The 24,366-nt window shown below is 41.7% G+C and overlaps 1 protein-coding gene across 1 annotated transcript in view; it reads left to right on the top strand.

Annotated features, from left to right (window-relative positions):
* The window catches only part of DST (dystonin), a 389,172-nt gene that overhangs the window by 279,313 nt on the left and 85,493 nt on the right, over nt 1–24,366 (top strand). Inside the window, exons 55-60 of the mRNA XM_056856095.1 lie at nt 861–2,335; nt 16,730–16,891; nt 17,807–17,977; nt 20,537–20,703; nt 23,453–23,612; nt 23,831–24,157. Coding sequence (XP_056712073.1) covers nt 861–2,335; nt 16,730–16,891; nt 17,807–17,977; nt 20,537–20,703; nt 23,453–23,612; nt 23,831–24,157 — 2,462 coding nt within the window. The remainder of the gene's footprint in view (nt 1–860; nt 2,336–16,729; nt 16,892–17,806; nt 17,978–20,536; nt 20,704–23,452; nt 23,613–23,830; nt 24,158–24,366) is intronic.

The raw sequence follows: 24,366 nt of genomic DNA, 5'->3' as shown, positions 1-24,366 counted from the left end.
AAACAGAGCTTGCCAGGCAATTAGAAGGAGTCATCAAGCCCTTCCAGGAGATGGAACAAAAAGCAGGTTGGTATGCAAGTGAGGCAATCCAGGAAAAAACCATGAACATAATGGGAGCGGGGTTGTACCAAAGTTGATTTTCTCCAAAACTTGGACACTGAAGCCTAGATTGTATGGAGGGGACAGCAAACGCTCCATTTTTTGTAGGCATTGCCAAAGGCTTGCATCTCCAGATTTGATGTATCAAATGAGATATGATTGAAAATATTCCACAAGTGTTTATCAAGGGCTGATTCCCACATAATGATTTAATTCTCTTCCCAATTGCTCCTCTTTTTTTGCAAATGCAGTTTAAGAAATATAGGCACGCATAACCCTTTTCTTACCCATACTACAGTTTCAGTCCTGTAGGTAGATTAGGATATCCAGCATTTTGTCCAGTCAGTAAGCAGCAGTCCTGAGTTTTAGGTTCATCTAGGGTTCCAGCTATAATGGACTGGCTGTGTTTTTTGAGGCTTTTTTTGAGGGAATGGTTACGAATTCCTTAAGCAGTTGTGAGGAGATGATTTCTGCAGATTCCCCCTATTAGTTGTAGCCAAAATCCACCACATCCTGTTCCTAAAAGTTCCCCAGCCCTCAGCAGTGGCTTTTCATGGGGTTGCCATGGAAAGAGGGCGAAAGCCAAAATCACTCCTTTCACAGTGGTACCGGATGGAACCCAGCATTTAATACAGTTTCTCAATGTGCAGCAGACTGTATTTTCTTAGAACCTATGTCTTTTCCTTTTCTGAACTAAATTATAGTAATAAAGTTGCATATAGCTATGGATTTTTACAATGTTTTCTTCTGGTGCTCTGCAGGCAATCACATTGAGCAGCTTCAGTCAACATACGTTAGTTCTCATCAGTTCCAACAAATGTCTAAGGATTTCCAGGCTTGGCTGGACAAAAAGAAAGAGGAACAGAATCAGTCTCGCCCCATCTCTGCCAATCTGGAGTCTCTGCAGGCATTAATTAATGATCAGAAAGCACTGAAGACGACTTTGTCTGAACAGATTGGTTCCTATGAAAAAATAATTGCAGAAGGTGAAAGCTTGCTCCAGAAGACTCAAGGGTCTGAACGGGCAGAGTTGCAGTCCCAGCTGAACATGCTTAAAGGGAACTGGGATGGAATGAATAGGCAAGTTAAAGAAAATCAAGACAAGCTGAATGATTGTCTGGAAAAAGCCCTCAGGTACAGAGAGCATGTAGAGAACTTGCAGCCCTGGTTAACAAAGTGTCAAAGCAACCTATCTGATATCAAAATAGGAATAGACCCTGTTGAGCTAGAGAAGGCCACCACTCAGGTAAAGACCTTGCAGAAGGACTTGGACAAACACCAAGGAATGGTGGAGCTGTTGAGCAATGCGGCGGCGATGTTGCTCAGTGCCTGTGAGACAGACAAAGACATTATTCAAGAGGAAAAGGCACTGCTGATCCAGAAAGTCGATACAGTTACAGAACAATTGCATGCTAAAAGAGAGGGCTTGGAAAAGATGGCTCAGAGACTAAAAGAGTTTCAGGAATCATCCAGGGAAGTCAAAGAGCAGCTTCAGAATGCCAGAGAGCAGCTGGAAGCTCACAGTACTCTCAAACCCCAGACTTACAGCAACAAACACTTGACACTTATGCAAACTCAGCAGAAAGCACTCCAGAACGTAAAGCCTCAAGTGGACCTGACAAAAAAGCTTGCCCAAGAAATGGTGGTGGATGCTTCCGATTCGTCAGGTGTTTCTGACCTCTTGCTGCAAGCAGAAACATTAGGAAAAGAATACAGTGCCATCAGCCAGCAGGTTGAAGATAAATGCTCCTTTCTGGAAACCAAACTTCAGGGGATTGGTCATTTCCAAAACACCATCCGAGAGATGTTTTCGCAGTTTGCAGAGTTTGACGATGAGCTGGATAGCATGGCTTCTGTGGGTAGGGACCTGATTACACTAAGGTCACAGCAAGAGGATATCCAAACTTTCCTGAAGAAGTTGGAAGACCTTATCACCAGTAATGAAAACGCAAACAAGACTTGTAAAGCGATGTTAGCAAGTGAAGCCGAAGCTTCTCCTGATGTGGCAGGCATAAAGAGAGACTTGGAGGCTTTAAATAAACAGTGCAATAAATTGCTGGATAGAGCAAGAGCTAGAGAGGAACAAGTAGAAGGGACTATTTTTCGCATTGAAGAGTTCTACTGTAAACTGAAGGAGTTTTCCAAGCTGCTTGGGGAAGCAGAAGAACATGAAGAGTCCCAAGGTCCTGTCGGAATGGAAACTGAGACTATTAATCAACAGCTGAACGTATTCAAGGTAAGACAGTCCTTTCTCTATGTTTGGTGTTTTGAATTATATAACAATGGTTGAATGGATGAAATGGAAATTAACAAGAGCTTTTTGATGCGAACTAATTAGACCCAAAAGGAAAAATGATATTACTCCATATTAGTATCCCCTTTTGGACTTCCAGATTATTGAGTTGGGTGCTGTTTTCCTGCTTCCTCTAGGGAACTCAATGTGTGGTAGACCTCTGTCATGCACAAGGCTCACTGGGAAATGAAGGAAGAGCACGAGGAAGTGGGACAACCTGAGGATTTTAAGAACATCACCCACACAGCTTTGTAGTAAAGCTCACACTAGATGTACCTGCAGGAAATATCTCATAGATTTTTCAGGTCCTGGTGGCATCCTGGTTCCTCCCTCCATATTTGTGTCAGGGTGGTGGTGGTGGAAGTTACCAAAGGCTAAGGTTTCCCTTTTTGGACGAATAGCATCTCCAGTGTGTCTGTGATTGGTTGTGGTCAGGAAATAGCACTTGGGAAAGGGTAAACCCATGTCTCTACTTCACGCCATGGTCTTGATCTGAATTCTATAGCTGTTTCTATAGCTGCTATTTTTTAAAAGGGGTAGGTTCATGGATTATCTGCCATCATGTTTAAGTTGGCCCTAGCTGCTACAGCAAGAAAGTTTTCGTGTCAAAGATTTCTGCTGCAGCAACAGTGGCAACATACAGAGGATTTGTACGCTTACCTAGCCGACAGTCCTCTCTGAAGGGTGGAAGAGCAAGCTTCTCCCCCTCCCTAGTTCCACTTTGGTCTTAAAGAAATATGACTTCGAAAATCCTCAGCCCGGATAAGCATGGAAATTGGCTCTTAGGATGAGGCTCTAAAATTGTTTTAGAATTTGTTCAGCATTGTCATTTGGTTACTGTAGTTTAGCATCAGCCAGACTCAGGAATATTTAAAAAAACATGTTAATGAGGTTCAACCAACACATTATAGGTTAACTAAAGTTCATCCCTGGAGGTCTTTTTCTACTGATACTAGACAAATTGCTTTCTCCCGCCCTCTGTTAAAACGCAAGGCGGTGTCTTGAGAATTATGAGCCAGTCATTTTGCATTTGCCCCAACAGAGGGTGCTTTCCCTCTATTTTAGACAAGCATTTGTTCCATCTAGCACGTTCTGACTCAGACAGTTGCTTTGTTAATAAGCTGCGTGTTTGTTAACTAATCAGACTGTGTCTCGTAACTGTATAAATGGAAATAAATATGCTGAAAAATGGGTCATAAATATTTATCTGGTCTATAATGGTTAAGGCTTCAGTTGTCAAAACAGCATAAAAAGTGCTGTCAAATGGTGTTTGGTTTGGGGGGCGCTTGGAATTTACAGGCACTTTGAGGGCTGAGGCCTGAACTTCCACGGTGTGTTCTCAGCTCAGTGGCATGCAGCAATTTAGAAAATGAGAGCTGCGTCTTCTCTTTGGTCAAAGTTGTTACAGAGACTTTCTTTGCTGCTTTAAAGCACATTGCCTACCATTTTGCTTGAGAAAATCCCTGCAAGGCTCAGCTCCGTGATTCCCCCCCTCTTTCCCCCTAGATATTTATTTATTTAAAACATAAGTGTGTTTATTTAAAACAGACAAATTAAGAAGCAAGACAGGCAAAAGTACCACGTCATGGTCCTGTCCAAGTTCCCAGGTGGAACATGGGGATCCTTTGACCACTCACGTGCTCCACCACACATTCTAATGCATCCTACAAGTTTGGGTTCTTTTATAAAACCTTTCATTCCCTGCATTGCCCTCCTCGGCAAACTAATGCTGCCATGCTGTCCGGGTTCCAAAAGGATGAAGCATGTGCCAAAGAGACATACACGTGTTGATTCTCCTCTTGAACCCGATTGCTGGCTGTTGGAGGGAATGATGGGACACAGGCAGCCCTGAGCCATTCCCTCTTGCACGCCCATTCAGAGAGCAGCCAGAGTCTTTCCCGTAGAGCAAGCACAACAGTCTCAAGCATCCCATGCCCCAAAGAAATTGCCGTGGCATTCAGGAGGAGGGCAGATCCTGCCCTGGGTAGCGTGTTAACATATAACAAAACCAGAGCAAAAAACGATGATGAGGTGAGGTAAATAAACGAGCATCAAAAGTGTGTTCTCTGACAACTGGCACAATATACATGCTTCAGCAGCAGATATTTATTTCACATCTTTACTGCATGTTGCAAACTGGCCCTCCTGTGTCAAAGTGAAGGTGAGGTCAAGCAAAACCGTGGGCGAGGGCCAAGAAGGCTGAGATAAGCGTTTATTTCAGGGGGTTGTCCAAGAGTCAAGCGCAAGTATCATGCTGGGGCTTGTGTAGTCAGGAGGTTGCTTCCAACATAGGCTCCAAGGAAAGTAGTTGGGTAAAGCAAAGAAGGATGGAGTAGAATAGAGGTGAGCTTGAGGTGAAGGCACTAAGCCAGTGATGGTGAAATTTAAGTGCAGTTCTGGTTTCTGTCTCATAATCCAGGATCCCATACAAGAAAACTGTCTTGCAGGATTTATTTTAGTTTCTAGTGAGTCCAAGATTTCCCCAACCACTGAAGGGAAAATAATTTACCCTGAATTGAACTTCATGGCTTGACTTTCATTCCATAATGGTTTGGTAGGGTAGGGAAACAGAAATACTCTATAATAATCCTATAGGGGGGAGGAAATCCCCTTAGGCTGCACAGGGAGGAAAACCACTACTCTTGTTTTCTAGACAAGACAGCAGGGAGGGCAGGATTAAAGGGGGGGGGAACCATACTTTAGTTTTAGTGCACTACAAAAAGTGAGTTGATGTTTAATATCAGTGGGTAGGTATAGGCCAACCTACAACTGAGCCATAGCTTTGCTGGTGCTGTCAAGGAAGAATGAATAGCACCAGAAAATACAGATAAGCTCATGCTAAATTCCTGTTACAGATGTAATCAAACATCTACTTCATAGCCAGAAATAAAAAGAAGCTCATGTGAATGGCATATCCATGCTTGGAATCTTGGGGAAAACGGGTCCTAAAGACTCTAATGCAAAAGTCCTGCTCCGTCAGCTCGCATCAAACTTTTCAACATCCCTACTAGCCACTAGTAAATAGGGGTGCCGACCTCCAGGTGGTGGCTGGAGATCTCCTGCTATTACAACTGATCTCCAGGCGATAGAGATCAGTTCACCTGGAGAAAATGTCCGCTTTGGAAGGTGGACTCTATGGCACTATACCCCATTGATGTCCATTCCCTCCCCAAACCCCACCCTCCTCAAGGTCCACCCCCAAAATCTTCAGGTATTTCCAAACCCAGAAATGGCAACCTTTCTAGTAAAGGTGTCAGGTTACATTACATTTGAAGTGGAAAAGCACCATGATGAGAAAGAAAAAAAATCAAGAGATGCCCAAGAGATGGCATCCTTCCAACTGATTGTAGACATAGAAGGGGGGATGTATTTTCTGTTTGTTAGCAGCATGAGCTGTCAAGCAGAGAACTTGGGGAAGGGAACAGGAACCCCTTCATTTATCCACTATACTAGCTCTGACTTTTTACTGATGACTGTGAAGATTCCTTTTGCAAAATGCAGAGAAGTAGGACACAATAAGAAGAGATAGCTGAACTTGATTGGGCATGAAGAAGGCTATATTTAACCCTTTCTGTACCTGCTAGTACAATGATACTAGACTGTGTTGTGGGATATGCTACAGTGCTGTGAGAGGACCTGCATCTTTAATAAGTAACTGTGTGACCCTAAGCAGAGTTGCACCCTTCTAAATCCATTGAACTCAATGGGCTTAGAAGGTTTTAAGTCTATTTAGGGTTGCACTGTGCCCATTGTTAGAGTACCTATGTTGTATTGATCTCTCTTTTCTTTGCTAATTATGGGCAGTTAGACTAGATTATTTTACATTTTTACCCTCTCCTTCTTCAAGGGAACTCAAGACACATCCATTTTGTCTGTACAACAATTCTGTGAGGCACATTAGGCGGGGTGGGTGACCAGCCCAAGGGCGCTAATGAGCTTGAGGGCTGAGTGAAAAATTGACCCATGGTCTTCTTCATCCTAGTCCAGTACTCTAACTGGCTCCCGTCTATGAAATAACATTATCTTTTAAAACGTAAAACATCCCACTCATCAAGCGGAGAAAGGTCTTTCCTGACACCTGTTACCTGAGATCCTTTCAGCTGAAGGTATGGGGGATTAAACCTGAGATCTTCTGCATGCAAGTATTTACCCTCTCACTTAACCACAGTCCATCCCAGAAGAATACCTTGTACTTGTTCTGAGAGCTTCGGAAGAGTGTAAAGTGGCCCCAATTTCAACCCATTAAAATGGTGCCCTAGGAGCTGGGGGAATTACTAGCTTAGGGACTGGTTCCATGTTGTACTGTATATACATTCATCTATGTGTGTGCTAAGTGCTGTCAAGTCATTTCCAACTCATGGTGATGCCATGAATCAGTGTCCTACAAAACAGCCTCTCGTTAACAGACTTGCTCAGGTCTTCCAAACTGATGGCCGTGGCTTCCTTTAGAGTCAATCCATCTCACATTGGGTCTTCCTCTTTTTTCTGCTGCCTTCAACTTTTCCTAGCATTATTGTCCATGTTCCTATTATATGCGTCGAACAGCTCTGGACTTTTGTTTTGCGTCCATTCACGTCAACAACTGAATTTCCTTCTTTAGTCCAGTTGCATCATTAAGAATAGCTCTACTTGTACTTGTCCTCCGCTCTTCCCCAGTAGCTGCCTGAGTGCCATCTTCCAGCATCATATCTTTTTTACCTCCCAGAGACTTTCTGTCTTCCTTTCTTTCTGTCTACCTGAACAGTGCATTTGGGCAGCAGAAATGCAAGTAGTCTCATACATCCCTGTTGTAGCATTACAAGATTAGCCTGTTTCTTTGCCTGTACTATGTGTGGACAACTCGAGCAGGTTTAAAATTGCTTCTGAAGACCCTTTCAGATCATATAATCATAGAGTTGGAAGGGACCACCAGGGTCATCTAGTCCAACCTCCTGCACAATGCAGGAAATTCACAACTACCCCCCACACCCCCAGTGACCCCTACTCCATGCCCAGAAGATGGCCAAGATGCCCTCCCGGTCATTAACTGCCTAAGGTCATAGAATCAGCATTGATGACCTCTTCAGTTTTGAAGATAGTTTATTTCAGAATGGGTCAAAGTGCGCTTGTTTAAGTTTACTGTCTTTTACAAGAAAATAAAACTTTGTGCTCCCCCCACGACAGTCTCACATTAAAATGCATTAGGGACTCTTTGTACATTAAACGCCTACTGTGAAATGGTAGCATGGGCTTCTGCCCCCAGTGTGTCTGGCCAAGTACAACCCTAATGTCTCCTAACCTTTGTTTGCCGGCATACGAACTTCTTAAAGGTTAGACATTGCCAGGCATGGGGTGGCTCTTGGTCCTGTGATCTAGTGATCCTAAACAGTACCTATTGATATTATGGAGGTTAGGGGGGAGTTTTAGAAAAGCACCTCTAGAACAAACCTTGCATTGTTTTAGTTCAAAGCTCTGTTTTCAGTCACATACTGTAGCTAGCATATTGTATTTCATGGTGTTTCTGTTTCATTCAGTTTTGTCACTGATCTTTGTGCTTTGAAGGAACGACACACTGAATGGATGTGGACAAAAGGAAAGTTCAGTAGATGGACTTCCTTCATTTAGCAACTCCGGTCTTGTTTCCTTACAAATATTTGAGACGCTCCTAAAAAACAGCACCATTGACTTGTTTGGCCTTTGCCTGAATATTTTAACAATTTCCTTTAATCTTAGGAGGAGGAAAGCAGGATTCAGTCATTGTCATATAATTATGCTCGTTGAAATGTTTGCAAAATATTTTGATAGTGATCCCTCCCACATTTTTTTAATTAAAGTGCATGGTATTTATGTCAGTTTTCATCAATGAACATTATTCATTAACCCCCCCCCCCTTACTAGATGTGGCTGTTTAAAGAGCCATTTCACTATATTTGCAGTATACGGCATGTGTCAATAGGTGCCTTCTGGTTGCTCTTACAGGAGAACTGGGCTTGGATGAATATGCCACTGGATGAGCTTGAACTAATATTTAGATTAGTTTAGGTTGTTGCATAGATGGTGGCCTTTTGCCTTGCTGACAGAGTATTTCCTGCAGCCGCAGTTTATTTTCAAATGCTTCTTCGGAATCAAACCTATAATGTTTTTGCTTTATTAACTTTAATACTGTGATATGCTTTTAAAGAAAGAACAAACCTACAAGGAAGAATACGTTTTTCTTTATTGTAAGGGTATGTGTTATTTGCACATGAACGCTGACCTCATGGAAGGAATGAAGCTCAGTGTCAAATCCTTTTGTTGTGCACAGTTCCTTAGAAATGAAGGGGGTGTGCACAACAAACGCACACACAACTGGCCACTAGTGCATTCTAGATTGAGGTGACAGTCTCTTCCACAAGAGATTTCCCCCCAAAAAATGTTCCTTGTGTGATGCCACACAGACTCATATTATGCATGTTTTATAACATTAATAAGACCATTAACTCAAGAAGAATGGCCAGGTGCAATGAAAATGGTAGTTGCTGACCCGTAGTGTATGTATGCATGTTCTCAGCTACAAGACAATGCACATCCATTGTTCTAAATAGCTACATTTCTTAGAACTATCATTCAAATTTAAAAGTTTTTTTTACTGCAACGATGCCTCTTGCACTAATCCTTTTTTTATTTAAAAAAATATAAAACTCATGTTAGCAACAAAAATAGTATTCATAGATTACAATCCACATCTCTCTAGGACTCTGATAAGCACATAGAACTTAGATACGGACAGAGATTTTGCTACTCTGTATAATGCTGGGTAAAGTCTTTCTTCATGTGCCATGCAGTTGCCCACATGATGCATCCTCTGCTTTAGATAATATAGAATGGAATGGGAAAGCTGTGCTCATGTGGAGCTTCATCTGTGCATTTAAAATTTTAGACTTGGCTTCTGTTTTGTCTTAAATTCTGTTCAGGATTGAAAGTTTATTGAGCAGGGTGCTAGAATGCTACCCCTTTAAAAACATTTAGAATAATGGAGGGGATGTTTGTGGTATTGAGAAAGCAGATTGAGTGTCTTGTGTCCTTACAAGACATTATCTGATAGACCAGGGGTGGGGAATGTCAGGCCCCGGGGCCGTATAAGGCCCGCGAAATCATTTGATCTGGCCCTTCATGGGTCCTGGCAGATCTCTAGCTCAGAAGGATGCTGCCCTGCCTGAATCTCTTGGGCCCAGCTAGGGACAGCAGAGCTCAAAAGTGAGTCACTCTGTGTGGCAGACACTTGGAGCCGTCTCTGGCCGTGCCTCTTGGCTAAATGTTTGACCAAATATAGTAGGCTAATTTTTAAGTTGATAATTTTGTATGGCCCGCGAATGATGTTATAAATATCCAAATGGCCCTTGGCAGAAAAATGGTTCCCCACCCCTGTGATAGACCAAACTCAAAATCTGACACTGATTTTCAATTTCATTGCTCCCTTCAATTTGCAGTATTACCTTTCTTATGCTTTTATTCCTAGCCTTAGGAGTACTTGTGATTTTTTTTTAAAGTTTTGAACCTCTCCTATGTATGTCACTGTATAATTTTTCCATTGACAGCCACTAAGTGAAAGCTGGCATTAAAAAAAAAAAGTTTTAAAGTTACTAAATGGCATCATGTTTCATTAATGAATTTTATGGTTAATTATCAGCCTAGTGACATTCCAGCTTTGGGACAAATATTGCTTACAACTATCAAAAATTAAGGATAGAATCCTATGGTCACTTACTTATGAATTGTGGAAATATTTTTGAAAAAAACAGACATCAGATCAAGTTTATAATGAAAATGACTAAATGATAAGGAATCAGTTCTGTTTGGGTTCATTTTGTATTATGGTACTGGTTAGTCTAGAATGAGATATGGAATTATCAGTACTGTTAGAACTGAACATCCAAGAGACAGATATCTGTACATCCAGTGCACTTGCAATATTGAGGACTGTTTTTTTCTGCAACAAAGCATAATAATGCTGTTTCTTGGCACTTGTTGGGGGTCCTGGTAACTCGGCCCATCTTGTGTGGTGTCAGGTTGCCCAGCGAAGCAACATGTAGTAACATTTTGAACTAATTAGCAATTGCTCTAAGCGACTGCTCTCCCTTCCACTACCTTTCCCGTTCCGAATTACAGAAAGCTGCCCTGTATGTGGATGGCTGACCGGAGGAACTTGCTCCTTTGTGCACCTCCCCCTGAAATGCCTCAGCTTCCTTGAGAGACAAGACAAGCAGTAAAAGTGAAAGATGGCTAAGAAGTTAAGTCCTGTGGGGCAGGAAACATGGGGGGGGGGGGAGCTGAGAGGTCAGGCACCTACTAATGCTCGGTTAGAATAATACTCAGGGAGCGAATGGGATAGGAGCAGATGTTGCCTGAAGAATGGGGAGGGCGTTTCTTTCAGCTCTCTGTTGGGAGGGTGCCTGTCAGAGCATAAGGAACCAGGGAGAGCCGGATAGCTTATCAGCTCCGCTGGGCAGTACGTGTGAGCCTTTATTGTCGGGAGTTCCTTTTAATGCCTCCTTCTTCTTTGCGAGAGCTGCTCTCCAGGACGAAGATGAAAACTGGGGCCGTGCTGTTTTAGCTACAGCTTGCGCAGACGTCCTGCTGCGTTAAAATAGAATGTAAATCTGCCGTGCCTTTGTGCGGGAGGGGAGAAGAAGCCCTGCTCTGCGGCTGCCTCAAACAGAAAGACAAGTTTCAAGGAACATGTTCTGCCGGTGAACTGGGCAAAGTTTCTTTCGTGATTATTTTTGTTTTGTTTTGTTAAAGAGCTGTTTGATTTCACTGGCCTGGCTATCCAGAAAACAGTCTTTTTCTCCTATGGAACTTCTGAATGCACTACAGAGAAGCTTTAAGTACACAAAAAACAAACTGCCTTTTGAATCCAGGTTATTTATAGCTACTGCCCAAAAAAGTAAAAGCCTTTTTTTATTACCGTATCTGTTCTGGATGTACCTTGATTTTCTTTGAAGGTGCTCTCTGTGCCTTGGTCTCAGCTGTACACCGCTTTCTCTGGGAGCTGCTGTTTTTCTTTGAAAAGCTTCTACAACATGGTTTATTTATAAAGGAGATGGAATTCTGCAAACCGTTTAAGTGGATTACAGTTAATCTGTCACTTTCCGAAGATAACGTGATGCCTGCTGTAATGCTGGTTCATTGTGAAGACTGTAATCTGAAAATCTGGGACAAAAATTTTGACCTGAAATAAGAAATGGGATGCTATCTGGGAAGTTCTGAGTACTTGAGCCTCTTACCCCCCCATCTCACTGGGGTTTTCTAGTTTGTGTTTTTACATTGTATTGGGTGTGTATGTATACTGAGATAGTAGTTTGCAGTGTTCAAAGATTTATTTGGTCTCTTCCCCCACCTCCCCAAGTTTCCTTTTAAGTTCAAGCACTTTATACTTGCAGGTGGGGTGTTTAAATCGCAACCTGGTAAATGTATATATATTTTTCATTACACTGATGCACTGATCATGACCTTAATTGCTTCATAAATTATGTTCTGTGTCTGGCATGTCTTTCTGCTGAAGGCAAGTTTACTGTAGCTTTTCAAACTTGGGTTCTAATACTTTTGGAAATCTGTGTTGTGTTGCACGTCTCCATTAAGGCAGCCTCGTTATAGTGCTAGACTTGTAAATATCTGCAGAAATGGGCAAACCGCTTAGCAGGCCAGACTGTTTACGCCAGAATCCTCCTTGTGTAGGAAAAGGTGATGAAGAGGAAGAAGATATAAATATTGAGGACTGTTACGTTCCTCAGAGGTCAATCTATGACACTGTTCGGCTGAATGAACAGATTGATTCAGGTTCCAAAGGCAGCCTTTCTTCCAGGCATTTCTCAGATAGGACTTTGCCATACAGCCATCGAACATTGGATCTTAGTACATTGTGCTCCAATGGTGCCCTTTCTTCCTCCAGTGTGTTTGAGCTCCGAAGTCGGGAAGCCAGTAAACTAGATGAAAAAATGATTTTCGATGCCCTTAAACTGAACAGTGACATCATTCGAGCCACTGGCTTGCCCAAAGCAAAGAATCATACAGAGAAGAAAGAGCACAGAAGATCCTGGAGAATGCTTGTCCCCCCAAATTTTTCAGACTATGCAAATAAAAGTGACTATTCAGTGGCTGGAACTGTTGATATGTCAGACTTAGCGACAACTGGCCAAGGCAAATATGGGACTAATTCTCTAACTTCAGAAGATGATGATTCTGGCCTATGCAGCCCTCCAGCTGAAAGGGAAGAAAAACAAGATGTGCTACCAGGGGAACAAACTCAAATGAGGAGCATATCTTCTGTAGAAGATGTTTGCTTGGCAGGTAACTTTGGAGCACTTTCTTCTAACAGAGAACAGCAAATTTCGTTGCTTACAACCAGAAGTGCCACTGTCAATGGATACTACCGAGTGAACTTGCATAGTGATTCACAGATAGAGCTTAGAGAAAAAGATTCCCTCTGGAACATTGAAAGTAATCAAGAGGTTGGAGATGGGCATTGCAGCCCACTGACATCTTTGAAAAAAGACAGTTCAGCCCATGCGGAATGGTTCCAGGACAATGAGAAAGAATTTGATTTTGCTTTAGACAGAAAGAAAATGCATAATGGATCTGAAGTTAATGAGCCATTAGAAACCCAAGACATGATGACTGAAAAGGACTTCTTGGACATTTCACCTCAGGGCATAGATACTGGTTATGAAGATACAGTATTGCATTCTAGTGGGATAGGATTAGTAAAATACATGATCACAGATGAATCTAATACAATCCATAAAGATGCAAGTGAAATCAAATTTTCTGATCAGGCATTGGAGCTTGATAACATCAGATTCTGTCCAAAAGCAAATCCAATGAGCAGGGAATTCAGTTTCTGGAGTACAGGCATACCGATAGAACAAACCTTGGATACAGTTTGCAATGGCATGTTGTCTAACAAGGTAACTCCCAGCATAAATGCCTTCTTGGATATTGTAGTTTTCTGTTGCATTATTTAAGCTTCTCTTCTGTAACTGAACACCTGTGTTTTGGCTAATCTATCCAACAAGGTCCCTAGGATTGCTTACCCAACATATTATTAGAAGGCAGAAATTGGTGATATGGTCACTTTAGTAAATTGATTAAGGGCAGTTTGTAAAACAGTTGATTACTTCCAGCTGTTTGGAGCATGGTTATTTGTTGTCCAGATGGTGCCTGTTACATTTCATCGGGAAGGCTTCCACTGTGCATTGATGTTTCAGCATCTCCTTTTTACACAAATTTTGCTGCAAGCAGCCAATGCTGTTCAAGGGCAGATAGGTCTAATATATTCCGCTCTGAGCAGACTTACAGTGCAGTCCCAAGGAGAGTTAACATCCTTCTCAGTCTATTGTCCTGAAGGGTGTAACTCTGTTAGGATAGCCCTGTAAGTCATGAAGGTATGAATTGCAACGCTGAGATTGTTGTGGTTTCCAAAGTACATAGATTAAAGGCTTGTTGCATGTACTGAAATGATTCCCTTGCATCTTCATGCCAAAAAGTAGTTCTGAAGTTGTATAAGATTTTACAGGAGACTTTTATAACATTTGCCGAGTGGTGACTGAAGTAAGGACGTAAAGCGTTGTAATAAGTAAGGTTGCTTGTGAAGTCTGTAATTTTTGGGGGGTTATTCTGATCTGGTTATATCAATTTATTTTAGGGTTTTTGCTAAGCTCGTCTGGTAAACTCTAACCTCAATGCCTTCTCCTTTTTTGTGAATCTATGTGTTTAAGCTACAGCACTGGGGAAAATTTGAATAATGTGTAGATGTCTTTAAAAGAATTGGACTTTTAAATTAGAAATAGAGTTCTGAAACCAAAGAACTTTGTAACTACTTCTTTGGACTCCAAAGGCAGCCACTAGGCGTATATTTCTCACATTACAACTAATCTCCAGACTACATATGTGTGGCCTGTTCGATTTTCAGATGTAGGTTCTATGTTGCCACTACAAATTTCCTTTCTTTAAACAAAAGTTTATTCAAGGGTTTGAAGAGAAAACAGAACTTGTGCAACTCTGCATACATTCTCAAGGGTGGACAGGTTTGTTTATGATATGCTTTACTGTATGGACAACTATTGTTTTATGCAGTAAAGTTAATGCCATGATTTTTGATTTTTAGGTCTAAAAATTATTTGTTTTCAGACTTACTTAATAATCAGAATTTCTTAATATGCTGTGTATGCAACATTTCTCTTTTGTAGCCAATAGGATAGTACTTTAATTATTTTGGGGGACAGTTCATGTTTCCCATTTTGGGGAAGTAATGTCATAAAAAATCTCCTTTTCCAGACTGATATTTGGTGATGTTTTCAAATTCAGCTTTTTATATAGCATTGAACTACTTAACAATTTCAGAAGTGTCACCATGCTTCCAGTTTAAGAGAAAGATGTATATTTTTAAAAGTCCAGCTTTCAGCCCCTGGAGTGTCTTGGGACCAACCTAGACATCACATTTTAAAACTCTCATTCCCTTTAGTCAGATGGCAGCTTCTGGGAACTAAGTTCCCAAGAGCTGTAGGGTCCAATTTAGACCAGAACCACAGGGTTTCAGCCTCTGCCTCCCCCCTCCCGCCGCCATTTTCCCTACCTGAAACAGCCATGGGAGAATGTTTGCCCCACTGGGTAGCTGCGTCCTAATTTTTGCTTTTGTAGGTAGTGTGTGTGTGAAATTATAACAATTTCAGTCTGAAAACGGGGAAATCTATGCATGTGTAGGCTTCCCCATTAAACCCATATTAATCAATTGAACAATTTCTTTAAGGTACATGACTCATCACAGGGAGCATAGTGCCATGTGAGTTAACTGTAGAGTATCTAGAAAGGTAGGTGGTTTACAGTGCAATCCAAAACAGAGTTACACCCTGCTATGTCCAATAAAGTTGATGGGTTTACAAGGGTGTAACTCTCCTAAGAATGCATTGTTAAAGTGAAAAGTTATACATCCTGTGGTATAGCTTTCATCATTTTCTCTCCCCCCCCCAAAAAAAATCTGGTGACTGCAGAATATTTTCTCCCACTTGTCCGTGGATGTCCTCAGATGACCCCCTTTTTTGTTGGTGGGTTGAGTTAACATAAGTATGTATTGAAGCCATGATGACTTCATTCTGTAATGTTTGAATCTCCTGCCAAAAAGGACCACCTGGAAAATACAGTTGTTTTGTTGCTTCCTCTTTGTTAGTCCGTTCTGTAATAATATCACAGTTACTCATCAGGCTGTGGAGAGAAGGGAAGGTAATGCTGCACAATATCATTTTGTCTTCCTGTGCCATTTTTAAGATCTCATCCAGTTATGGGTTCTGTAGCCACTGTGTTGTAGCCCCCGAGTAGGGGGTCATGGCGAGAGACAGGGTCCTCCCTGCTTATGCTCCTACCCATCATCCTATTGATCATTTTGGACTATAGGAGAGGCAGAGGCCAGTGTCAAGCTGCTCGAGACAAAACTGTGTTTAAAAGACAGCTGTGCTTGTGGCTACTTGCCTTCTGCAATTTACACTGCAGAGGATTGATTTATTAATTTCCCCTCTGGTCTGATTTCAGACCTTACCTTCTAGCTCATTCTTCTTAACAGATAATTTCCAGATGATTCCCTGATATGCCTGTTCCACAGTTTCAGCCACAGTCAATTTCTTATTATTCCTTTCAAACGGTAGCAGTAAAGTCTCCACCAAAAAGGTGTTTCTTCAGTACTCTTAAATGTATTTATGATCAGGTGACTAACCAAAAACTACCAGTTAGTTCTGCCCCTCCCTTGCTGAGCCCTGCACAGTCTTCTCAAGCTTGAGATGTTTTACTTGCTTCAGATCCCGTCAGATGAAAGGTTCTGTGTTACTGTTTGTGAAGTGCACAGCCAAAGGTTTTAATAGAGTTAATATACCCCTCCCCCCAAAAAAAATTAAAATGGGCTGAGAGGATATAGGCTCGTGGGAACAGGTCAGAGTTAAATGTGACTTTAAAAATCTCCCTTTCTTCAAACGTTTAATTTCCCAGGACCAAATAGGCCAAAAGCATGTAATCCTCTGTACAAACTGGCCTGTGAGCCCATGGAGTGCTTCCTTTAAATACTTTGGACGTGTACTTTAGAAGGGCTGCAGGCAGGCCAGTATGGTCTCTTCCTTTAAAGTACAACGTTTACAACTTTTACTTTAATTTATATGCAGTTTGGCTTGAGTTGCTTTTGTGTTTACATCATTAAGCACAATTTTGACATATATGCTCTGTCAATAAATACTTAGTAGCTTTCAACTGTATGCCCAGTTTGGTCTTCTAGTTGCTTATGCATGCTCCAGAGATGACAGTCCAGATGTCTCTCTGCTTTCTTTTTTTAATCCGTAGGTATTCGAGAAGGAAGAGATTGATCCACTGCAGGTTAAGCAACAGGAGGTGAATTGGTTGGGTCAAGGCCTTATTCAAAGCGCTGCTAAAAACACGAGCACCGATAACCTTGAGCGCGATCTTGAAGATGTGAACATGAGGTGGAAAACTCTCAACAAAAAGGTAGCTAAAATGTATTGTCACTGCTGCTTAGTTTCTTGTTAACTGTTGTTTTGCTGATATTCCTGGCTCTCACGAAAAAGGCAGTGCTGCCTTTTGTCCTCTTCCTTGGGGAAGGGCTTTGCCTCAGTGGCAAAGCATCTGCTTTCCATGCAGTAGGTCCCAGGCACAGTCCCCAACATCTCCAGGGATCAGGTAGTAGGTAATGTTGAAATGCCTTTCCCTGGGACCTCGGAGAGCTGCTACCAATCAGATCAGTTAATACTGACCATAATAGACCAATGGTCTGACTCAGTATAAGGCAGCTACGTGTATACAGTTCTAAATGTTTTCAGAGTAGGAATTCTGAGGTGTTTGTTACGAAGTGTCCCATTCTAAAATGCCTTGTGTCCTCCTTATGTTTATATTGAGCCGAAGACGCAGACTGCCCTTTGGCACAGGCACACAGTACTCTTTAACTGTATAATGGTAGGGAATCACAAACCTCTGGAAAACAGAGAAGTGCTTTATTGATGCAAATACTGACAGCAAATGCTAAGGATAATTCATACAACTTTCGTATCTTGCTGACAAGAGGGGAAAGATTTTTCCTCCTATCCAAATGAAGATGGATATACAGAAGCGGCCTGTGAAGAATTCAGGCTCTCTAAGGATGATCCGTGCTGCCTCTCTCCTTTCAAGAACCTGTAGGTTATTCTGATGAATTCACATATAATATTCATGACCTGCATTGGCCTCAATTTTAAATTATTACTAAGGGGCACAGGTGTCACTCACTGAATCAGTGAAGAGCTACAGGAACCAAAACATACTGGGTTTAATTTTTCTTCTAACCTGTTTTATTGTGAATAATGTATGTTCCAGATTGGAGGAGATGGTGGAGAAAGAAGGATATTCACAATGTCTGTGTTTTTTAAGGTTGCCCAAAGAGCAGCTCAATTGCAGGAAGCATTACTCCACTGCGGAAGGTTTCAAGATGCTCTCGAATCCATACTCAGCTGGCTCATCGACACAGAAGATCTGGTGGCTAATCAGAAGCCTCCATCGGCTGAGTTTAAAGTTGTAAAGGCTCAAATACAGGAACAGAAAGTGAGTGAAAGTTATTTGTGTAATCTTTATACAAGATGTATATACTCATAACACCAGTCACAATATATGAATTAGATTTTATTTAATTCATTTATACCCCTCATCTCTCCCCAGTGGGCACCCAAACTGCTTACATTGTTCTCCTTTCCTCCTTTTTATTTCCACAAACACCCTGTGAGGTAGATTAGGCTGACTGTGTGTGATTGGCCCAAGGTCACCCAGTGAAGCTTCCATGGCACAGGTGGGGATTCGAACCCAGGTCTCCCAGATCCTGGTCCAACATTCTTAATCACCTTGCCGCACTGGCTCTCTAATTTATTGGGTCTGTCACCCCAGGCCATTATTGCTAAAGGATCACTTGATGGTACTGTTAATAATGAAGAAAACTGGCAAGCATAGAGAAGTCTGATAGGCATCTTACTTTGTACTACTGTATTTAATAGAAAAGTGGCTATCCTCCATGCCAGTCAAAAAAGGCAACGAAACTAGGCCACCCACATACAATGCGGAGGTGCCTGCATGCCTGGAGAACTCCAAAATTATTCTCCTGAACTCAGACCTGCCCGCACTCGTAGGCACAGGGAGATCTCTTGAATTTAGGAATGCTTTGAGCATTTTCATGGAGGACACTTCGTGTGTCTGCTAGTTTTGTGCATGTTGATTGGGTTATTCCATCAAATAAAATGGGAAGGTTGTGTGAATCTGGAAATTCCATATAAGCAATGTGTCTCCTATGCCCATAAGCAGTTAATTTATTGGGTCAATTATTTGCATATATTTCAAGGAAGGCTTAAAATATCTGTGTTTCTTGCATCTTGGCATTATTTATCTTTCACTTACACTTGAATACAAATAAGAAGTTTATTTCATGAGTTGCATGAAATCCACAACAGCTTCTAAACTTGGATTTACCACCCCCCCAACACACACACACTCCTCCAATGGAAGGGCTTTTCTTTTTTCAGAAACAGATGGTAGGGAACAGCCTTATGTCAGATACTCAGTGTATGGACAAGTGAGCTTTTCGGTTTCCTGTGCTATGTGTTCTACCTCTGTTATGTTCCCTGTGCTATGTGTTCTACCAGCGTGCCGTTGTTGATAAGAGTGGTGGACTATGATCTGGAGAACTGGGTTTCGATTCCCCACTCCTCCACATGAAGCCTTCTGGGTGACCTTGGGCTAGTCACGGTTCTCTCAGAACTCTCTCAACCCCACCAACCTCACAAAGTGTCTGTTTTGGGGAGAGGAAGGGAAGCATGATTATTTGAGACTCCTTAAAGGTAGAGAAAAGCGGGGTATAAAAACCAACTCCTCTTCTTCTCTAGTTCTGAATTAAAAAGGTAAAAGTAGTTCCCTGAGCCATTAACGGGTCATTACTGACCCATGGGGAGATGTCACATCATGACATTTACTAGGCAGATTATATTTACGGGATGGTTTGCTATTGCCTTCCCCAGTCGTCTACACTTTAGCCCCAGCAAGCTGGGTACTCGTTTTACCGACCTCAAAATGATGGAAGGCTGAGTCAACTTTGAGCCGGCTACCTGAAACCGACTTCCTTCAGGATTGAACTCAGGTTGTGACCAGAGCTTTGACTGCAGTACTGCAGCTTACCACTCTGTGCCAGCATAGGCCCTTGCTCCGGAAAAATGCCCACCATGCCCACCAACGGTGAAGATGCCCATTTTCATGCTTCAGGTGGCATGTACGCCAGTGTTGGAGTCACGCCACCTCCAGAAGGCTTTCATCCCCCCCACCCTTCAGGATTGCTCTGCCCAACATCATTGGGCTGTGTGCATGTTCTCTAAACTGGGTAATGTTGTTGTGATAAGATGATGATGATGTTGTCTTGTGTGCTTCCATGTGTCTGCCAGAGTATTCATATGTTGCACCAATGGCTAGGCAGCTGGGCTTAGGAGAAGATTTCATATTGCTGTCCCTCTGTGCATTGACTTTCCTAAATTGCTGAATATTAGCATAGCCCTGATGCCCTGGTCAACCAGAGCATTCCCACATCCACATCTTCATCCACATAGCCCTCTTGTCTCTGTCAAGGCAACTTGGGAACAGGGTCTTGTATTCCCTTGGAGTTCAGATTTGGCCCTAGTGCCTCTACTTACTGCTCCCTGTTTTAATCATATGGAGACATTCTGCAAAGGGCTTTTGTAGTTAACTTATTAGTGTTTTTGATGCTTTAATAGTTTACAGCATGTAGTTTTACGTATGTATGTTTGTTGCCTGCCCTGAACTTTCCCTATAGTTTATAATATGTAATAGAAATCTGAGTAAAATATGTCTAGAAAGAAGAAGTTGGATCTCTGCAATTTACATTAAGATTGGCCTACTTTGCCAGCTCTAATCATAAATTACTTATGTGGTTGATGGCATTCACACTGTAATATTGCCACAATAATAATTGACTGTCATCTTGGGAAATTGTTCCTTGAAACTTGCCATTTCCTCCAGTAAACAAAATCTTGAAGAAGCTGCATCTTTTTACACCTTTGCAGCAATACAGTCATTTCCTGGCAGTCTGATTTTTGATTATTTTGTCTCCAGCTTCTCCAGAGATTGTTGGATGACCGCAAGCCCACTGTCGAACTAATCAAGCGTGAAGGAGAGAAAATTGCAAAGTCAGCAGAGCCTGGAGATAAAGAGAAGATCTTGAAACAGCTGAGCCTCCTAGATAGCAGATGGGATGCATTGCTCGAGAAGGCTGAAGCCAGGTACTTGAAAGGTTTTTATTCAGTTACAAGAGCAGCAGGGTGCACACCTAAATGCAGTGTGGAGCACTATATAATCTGCAGATGTGCAAAGGTTTTTGTTCTGTTGATTATAAGATTAGTATTCACATTTGAGGCTGAATAAAATCATAGAACAATAAACATAAACATTATTAATATTAAAATAAGCCATTAAAAAAACCAAGAGTCAGGCAGGGCAGGAAACCATATTCAGCATCTTAAACTGGTATCCATAAAACAGTCCTCAGACTAGAAGTGAGCCATGAAATCAACCACTAAAAAGACGAAGCCATTAAGTTAAAAGTTTGAATAAGGGAAAATGTTTTAGTGAGCCACCTAAAGGATGGTAAAGTAGCTAGACTCCAGGAGACCCTCAAGTTGGAGAAGGGCATTCCAGAGAAAGGCACCACCACTGAAAAAGCCCCATCTTCAGTTGCCCCTTGCCTCGCCTGTGTTTGGGAAAGAATCTTAAGTCGCAGACTGAATGGTAGTAGAGGAGGCTTTTAGAAAAGCAGGTATGATTCCCTCCCCCTCCCTGAGGAATCACATAATCATTCTCTGTAGGCAGATGGGGAAGGGAAAATCCCTGAGGTATACAAGGAAATCTTGATTATTTGGGGAAAAGCTTCATTTGCTCCCAGACTGGTGGGTGTTGAGGAGTTCACATACAAAGTGCCCTCGTGCTGTCTACAAATCTCCCTCCCAGCAACTCCTGGGGGAGGGCACCAAAGCTCAATGGAAGAGCATGTCTGTTGCATGCAGAGTTTTAGCACCTGGCTTCTCCTCTTAAAAGGGTCTCAGATCACAGACATTGGGAAAGGCCTGGAGACTCAATGCCAGTCTGGATAGTAGACAGTAGTAAGGTAGAGGGACCAAAGATCCAATTCAGTAGAAAGGAGCATCATACATTGCACTGTGAAGTCAGATGTCCTCCAGAAGTTAAAAACATGAGGAATTAGTGTCAGAAAATGCACTCCCTCAAGAGTGCATCAACTACCGCCCCTCTAACCCAGCAAGATATTTCCTAGCTCATGGAGAGGGCTGCAGTAGCTATCACTGGAGCCAACTCAATCCAATCCAAGTTAGGAGCTCCAGACATGGATGCAAAATTGGTGGTTCCCAGAGTTGCTGGATTGGGAATGGGGACTATGTTGGATGAGCATTCAAATTGCACTTCAAAACTAACATAGAATTTTAGCCTGTAACGTGTCTCCAAATGAACTTCCTGTTAGAATTAGTGCATATTAGAATGTACTCCATTTTTTGCTTGGTGTTTTTCTCAAAGCTACACACACACACAACACAGAGTTCCATTTAACACGTGGTTTGAATCTTAGATGTGCATCCCAATCCACATTTGGAACCACATCTGAATGTGCTTCCTGTTGAATGCAGTTTGTTTTAGATAGACGGCATCCACACTTGGGCAAGCATTTGGATTTGCATCTGATGTACAGCCTGGCTTCTGATCCAGCACACTGATAAATGCACACAACAGTGCTTTTGCATTCATAGCTTCTTCATTAGATCAGGATAAGGAAGTATGGATCCCCCCTTTTAACATACAAATCTAATGCCTCTGTGTCTGACATAATGCCTTTTCTACTAAGCGATAGGGATCCCAAGGCTACATTGTCAGTGGCAAGATTTGTTTCAGTCCTTATATCCCTCAAACACTATATATATGCTGCTCAAGATCAATGGATCAAGGAGCTTCTAAGGGATAAAAGGAAGGAAAGGAAGTATGGAAAAGGAGAGGGAGGATAAAAGAAGATGAAATCCCCACGTCTCCTGCTACTCTTCTTCCATTTCAGCAAAATGTTTCTTAGGTCCTACCAAAAATGTAACAAACAAAACAAAAAGACAGGTTTCAAAGGGTGACATTTTCGTGCACATTGACATTTGATCATAAGTAGCCCACCGCCCTAGACAATCAAATGTACTGCAAACATTTACTGAGGCATGCAAACAAAGGTATTTCAGTGTCAGGAAATGTTTTATTTATTTATTTCAGACTTTAATGAGCTTGGTGGCCATGCTTTCCTTCTTACAAGTGCTCTGTGCAGCGTGACTCATGTTTCACTTCCTTGAACAGAACTATGTGTTACAAATAATGTGGGCTTGCCAACAAAAATGGCAGTTCTGTGTTGCATTCCCTCCTCCCCCTCTGTAATGAGTAGTTCAACTAAACCCATGTCCCAACATTGTTATGATTGGTTTTCCCTTAAGGATGGCTGTCAGTGGCTGGGGCAGAGACACATACATGCTGATGACATCAGGACATGGGTTAAATTGAACCAAATGTTACTGAGAAGGCTGAGACTTGCAACACCAAATCTGTCAGTGGCAGCCCTGTGTGCTTCTTTTGATGTGAAATTCTGTCCTTTAAATCAGCAAGGTTTAGTTTAGCACAGCGTTCACACTCCCTAGATGTGCTTCGGCTGATATAGCTTGACCCTTTCAATTAATCAGTGTGGAAGTCGTAAAATTGAATGTCATTCAGCAAAAGCTATAAAATATTTCAGCCTTTTGTTCTGTTCATTCTGGATTGTGCTAGTTTAAGTAACGTCATTGGTTCACAGAATTTTATTTCTGAATGACAGATTCCTCACCACTTCCAATTATATTTACATTTTTGTTGGATCAGAGCAGACCCGAAGACTTAAGTTTGGGGTATTTTAAATCCTAACAAATGGGTTTTGTTTTGTTTTTTGGTCTTGGCATGTTGCAGGAATCGTCAGTTGGAAGGTATCTCGGCTGTAGCACAGCAATTCCACGAAACCTTAGAACCCATGGTTGAATGGCTAACCACCACTGAGAAGAAGCTTTCAAATTCCGAGCCCATTGGAACACAGGCCTCCAAATTACAACAACAGATATCTCAACATAAAGTAAGACCTTCTCGTGTCGTTCATTTGGGCCATAGTTTCTTACTTACTTGTTCAACAAATTGAGGGAACTCCATTTTTTTGCATGGATGAGTTTGTACATTTCTGTATTACTATCATTTCATAACTTTATTGCCCTTTGTGTTCAGTTTTGCTCATTTTTGGTTTCCCCCCCTCTTTTGTGTTTTTTTTTTTTAAACTGTTTTGAAAACTTCATTTAGGCCTTAGAGGAAGACATCATTACTCGCAATAAAAATTTACAGCAAGCTATTAGTATTGGTCAGGCTTTAAAGACATTGAGCTCCAGGGAAGATAAAGAAATGGTGCAGGAGAAACTAGATTCGTCCAAAACCCGATATACTGAGATCCAGGAGAAAAGCAGCAGTAGGGGCGAGCTGCTCCAGCAAGCCTATTGCAACGCTCAGATTTTCGGAGAAGACGAAGTTGAATTGATGAATTGGCTGAATGAAGTCCATGAGAGGTTGAGCAAATTGGCAGTCCAAGACTACAATACTGATTTGCTTGTGAAACAACACACTGAAATGCTGGTATTTGCATTTGTTTTCTGTTGATTTTACGTTGCCATTATTGGTTCTGTTAATATTAGCAGTAGCATTATCTTTCTATTATTATTATTATTATTATTATTATTATTATTATTATTATTATTATTATTTCAAGTTTAAGCCTTCATTTTCCAATCCAACATCTATTCAGGTAGAACAAGTGGTAATTTTAAAGACTTTCAGCTATGTAA

Source organism: Euleptes europaea, chromosome 10, assembly GCF_029931775.1.
Source record: "Euleptes europaea isolate rEulEur1 chromosome 10, rEulEur1.hap1, whole genome shotgun sequence".
Lineage (NCBI taxonomy): Eukaryota > Metazoa > Chordata > Lepidosauria > Squamata > Sphaerodactylidae > Euleptes > Euleptes europaea.
The sequence above is the reverse complement of the archived record's forward strand: the minus strand, read 5'-3'. Positions and strand labels throughout refer to the sequence as shown.